The sequence below is a fragment of the Calidris pugnax genome, unplaced genomic scaffold, assembly GCF_001431845.1.
Source record: "Calidris pugnax isolate Ruff unplaced genomic scaffold, ASM143184v1 scaffold56, whole genome shotgun sequence".
In the NCBI taxonomy this organism is placed as follows: Eukaryota; Metazoa; Chordata; class Aves; order Charadriiformes; family Scolopacidae; genus Calidris; species Calidris pugnax.
In genome coordinates, this window is record NW_015090839.1 from 7,067,130 (window position 1) to 7,070,804 (window position 3,675).

The 3,675-nt window shown below is 57.6% G+C and overlaps 1 protein-coding gene across 4 annotated transcripts in view; it reads right to left on the reverse strand.

The window, feature by feature from the left end:
• Positions 1-3,675, reverse strand: part of PAX9 (paired box 9) — a 20,338-nt gene that overhangs the window by 15,618 nt on the left and 1,045 nt on the right. For 2 of the 4 annotated variants that reach the window (XM_014942061.1, XM_014942059.1), the window contains exons 2-3: positions 2,760-3,386; positions 317-456 (exon numbers count right to left, since the gene is read on the reverse strand). In XM_014942061.1, the coding sequence (XP_014797547.1) occupies positions 317-456; positions 2,760-3,386 (767 nt within the window). Of the gene's footprint in view, positions 1-316; positions 460-2,759; positions 3,387-3,675 lie in introns of all 4 variants that reach the window. The other 2 variants (XM_014942060.1, XM_014942058.1) reach the window with 1 other exon arrangement.

A 3,675-nucleotide genomic window follows, 5' to 3' on the forward strand; every position in this document is an offset into this window, starting at 1 on the left:
CGAGGGGGATGCGGGTGCTGCCCGCCCCGCCAGCCCTCCCCGCCGCCCGCCGGCAGCCCCTCGGCCAGCAGAAAGGCGGGCTGGGGGCTGCCGGGGGGGGCCGCGGCGGCCGTGCCGAGGGAGGGAGAGGAGAGAGGAGCGGAGGAGGGAGCCAGGCTCTTTCCCGACGTCGTCCGTCGTGGCGTACTCGTTTGCGAACCCCAACCGGCACCGGCTCCACGCTGAGAGCGGCAGCCCCGGGCAAGGGCCGCAAGCCCACGGGCCAGCTCGGGGGCCCGGCGCATCACCGCCCTCCCCTCCCTCCCCCTCTCTTTACCTGGCTGTACTTGGCCTCCTGCTCCAGGGAGCTCTTCTCCAGCCCGTTGACGGCGTGCTGGGCCGCGGGGGGGAAGCTGTTTCGGCCCAGGCTGCTCCATTCCTCCACCTTGGGGCTGGGGTAAGGCGAAGTGTCGCTCACTGCTGGGAAACACGGAGGGAAAGGGGGGTTAGAGGCAGGGATCGGGATGCGGAGCACTTTGCTCCGGGCCGTAGACGGCTCCCTTTCCGCAGCCCGTAGGGCAGAGCAGAGGGGAAGCCTGGCCCTCGCCCGCTACACCTCGCCGACCCTCCCGGGAGCCCCTGGAGAGGGTGATCCGGAGGGAGAAAGGAGCCGGGACCCGCCGTCCAGCTGATGGCAATGATCCACAGCCGAGCCTGGAGATGGCTGAGGCGCCCGTCCCCGCGTTGGCGAGATGGAGCTGCCCCCCAGCCCCGGCACTTTTCCCCCGGGATCTCCTAAGGGGGAAGTTACGGGAATCGCTCTGTGTGTGTCTGTGTGTGTGTATATGTGTGTATGTGTGTGTGCGAGGACAAACGATACCCCCTGTTAGAAACAACCCCGACGCGGCTGCAGATGAACCAGGCTGCAAACAAGTTTGGGACGAAAAACACAAGAAAACAAACAAAACAACACAACAACAACAAAAAAAAAGAAATTAAAAAATAATAATAAAAGAAATAAAAGGGAAAGGAATATAAAAGAAAAGCGGAAGGAAGGGAAGAGAGAGGAAAGAAAAAGATTAAAGCCCTGTCATTTACACACGCATCAGCCGCGGCACGGGAATACCGGGCTGTTTGGCAGGCGGGGAAATTCCCCCCCCAGGCCCGGCCGCATTGGAGGCTGCGGGCCCGCCGGAGCGTCCCCGCACCACCGCCCCGCTCGGCCCCTCGCCCGGGCTGGGGAGAGGCACAAACCTGAAGTTGTCTTAAGAAACTGAGCTCTCTCGATGAGCGCCCTTTTCTGCTGATCTCACACTTTCCCATGAATAGGGGCTTCCTTTCCGTGTCAGCAAGGTCAGTTTATCCTATAAATCAAGGGCGATCAGCCCCCATCTGGGGCATCGGCCGCTCGGCAGCCCCGGCTCTCTGCTGGGAAGGGGAGGGGGGAGATTTTTAACGCTGCAGAAAGCTGTGTGCGGGTCTGAGGGAGACGGGGCAGATACCGAGGCACCCGGCAGAGGCCTGCCTGCTTGCCAATGTGGTGTTAATAAAAGAGGATCTCACTAAAAAAAAAAAAAAAAGCCAACCTCAATTTCTCATGTGATTGTAATGTTCTCATTCTTTTTAATGTTCATTGCCAGCACTACCTCTCCCCAGCACAGGGCAGAGATTGCCAGGCATGTATTTGTTAAAGTCAACTCAGAAACACGGTTATTTGTGCCAGTGCGGGCTGAGGATAAAGTTTATATCGTGAAGTAGAGGGCAAAGAAGGACAAAAACTTATATATTTTTGTAAGTGTTAGTATAAATAAAACATACTTAAGTGTTCCTGTGTGTATTGCTTGAAAAAAAAAAAAAAGTACCATCTTTTTGAGAAAAGAATAAGAAAATTATTCTGTAATGTCTAAAGGATCAATTTGCATTTGAAGTGCTGCTGGAACCGGATTGTTGCCGTTAAAACGCAATGAAAACAGAAATCACAGCTCCCCCCCCCTCCCCCCTCCGCTAATTGGGAGGGAAGAGTGGGACATAGAGATCGCTGTAGGCGAAGGTTATTTTAGACTGTTGTTTTAACCACATTTACTGTTAGTTCACTGGCAGAGACCGAAACGGAAAAAATGTCCATTTCTTTGCGGCAAAGCGTAGCGAGCGGCTGGGAGACGCGACGCAGTTTCCAGGCGGAAAAAAAAAAAAAAAAAAAAAAAGAAGGTGGAAGAGATATAAGAAGAAAATCGGGGATGGGGGGGCGGGGGGGGAGTTCGTTTTCCTAGACCACCGCTTCGGAGGAAAATACAGCACCAGAATGAAAGCAATTAGGTGACATTTGAACTTCCTGCCGGAGCAAATTTGGCCTGATTGCGAAAACTAGAGAAAATGGACTTCTCGGTAACGCCAAGGCGGCGCCTGAGACTGGAGGGTGGCAGCGAGCCCCGGCCGAGACGGGCACCGGCACCGGGACCGAGACCGAGCGCGCCCCGGGCCGTTCCCTCCAGCCGAGTTCGCCCACTCTCGGGTCACAACGGCAGGGGGGACCGCCGGGATTGTACCGGTTGGCCGGTCCGCCTGCAGCCCACCCTGGCACCCCCGGTCTGCCCGCGTCCCGAGGCGCATCCTCCGGTAAGCTCGGTGCCCGGCTGGGGCTGGGGAACACGCAAGAGGTTTCCCTGCGCAAACCACGAACCCTCCTTCCGACCCTCGGTGAGGAAGGAGCCCAGGAGCAGGGGAGAGAAACCCTCCGGCCCTGCCCGGCTGCCGCTGCGGCCCCTGTCCCCCCTCCTCACCTTGGTCTGTGATGGAGCGGATCCCCAGGATGTCCGTCACCGAGTGGGAGGACGGCCACGTCCTGGGCATGGCCATGGTGCTCGGGATGGCTGGCACCCCGGGAGGGGTGGGCACCTTGGCTCCCGCAGCGGCGATGGGGCTGGGGTAGGAGTAGATGTGGTTGTAGGGCAGAGCGGGCTGGGGGGGCGGCTGGTGCTGCTTGTAGGACTCGTAGTGACTCTGCTGAGACAGGTTCCCGATTTTGTTCCGGAGGATGCGGCTGATGGAGCTGACCGACGGCACGTTGTACTTGTCGCACACGCCGTCGGCCAGCAGGCGATCCCGGATCTCCCAGGCGAAGATGCCCGGATCCCTTTGTTTGTAGGTCCGGATATGTTTTACCACCGTGGGGGTGGTGACCCGAGGCTTGCTGCCTCCGATAGCCCCCGGGAGGATGGAGCCGGTCTCGTTGTAGCGAGCCAGGATTTTGCTGACACAGCCGTGGGAAACGCGGAGCTGCCGGCTGATGTCGCACGGCCTGATCCCCAGTTGCGCCAGTTCCACAATCCGCAGCCTGATGGCATTGGGCAGGGGTCTCCCGTTGACGAACACCCCCCCGAGCTGGTTCACTTCCCCGAAGGCAGGTTCTGCAAGCAAACACACAAACACACCCGTCGGACACGGCGAATGGCTCAGAAGGGGGCGTCTGAACTGCTCCTCCTCACACGGCAAATGTCACAGCTCGGGGACCCATCGGCTGCTCCACGCACGCTTCTTTATGATAGCGGGATGTCCCGAAAATTGGAGGAGAAAGAAGAAAAAAAAAAAGCAAGAGAGAAAAAAAAAAAAAGAAAAACAAAAAAAAAAAAAAACGAAAAAAGAGCAATTGTTTTGTTTTTCTGTTGATAGACTGTGTTTACTGCATCCACAACAAGG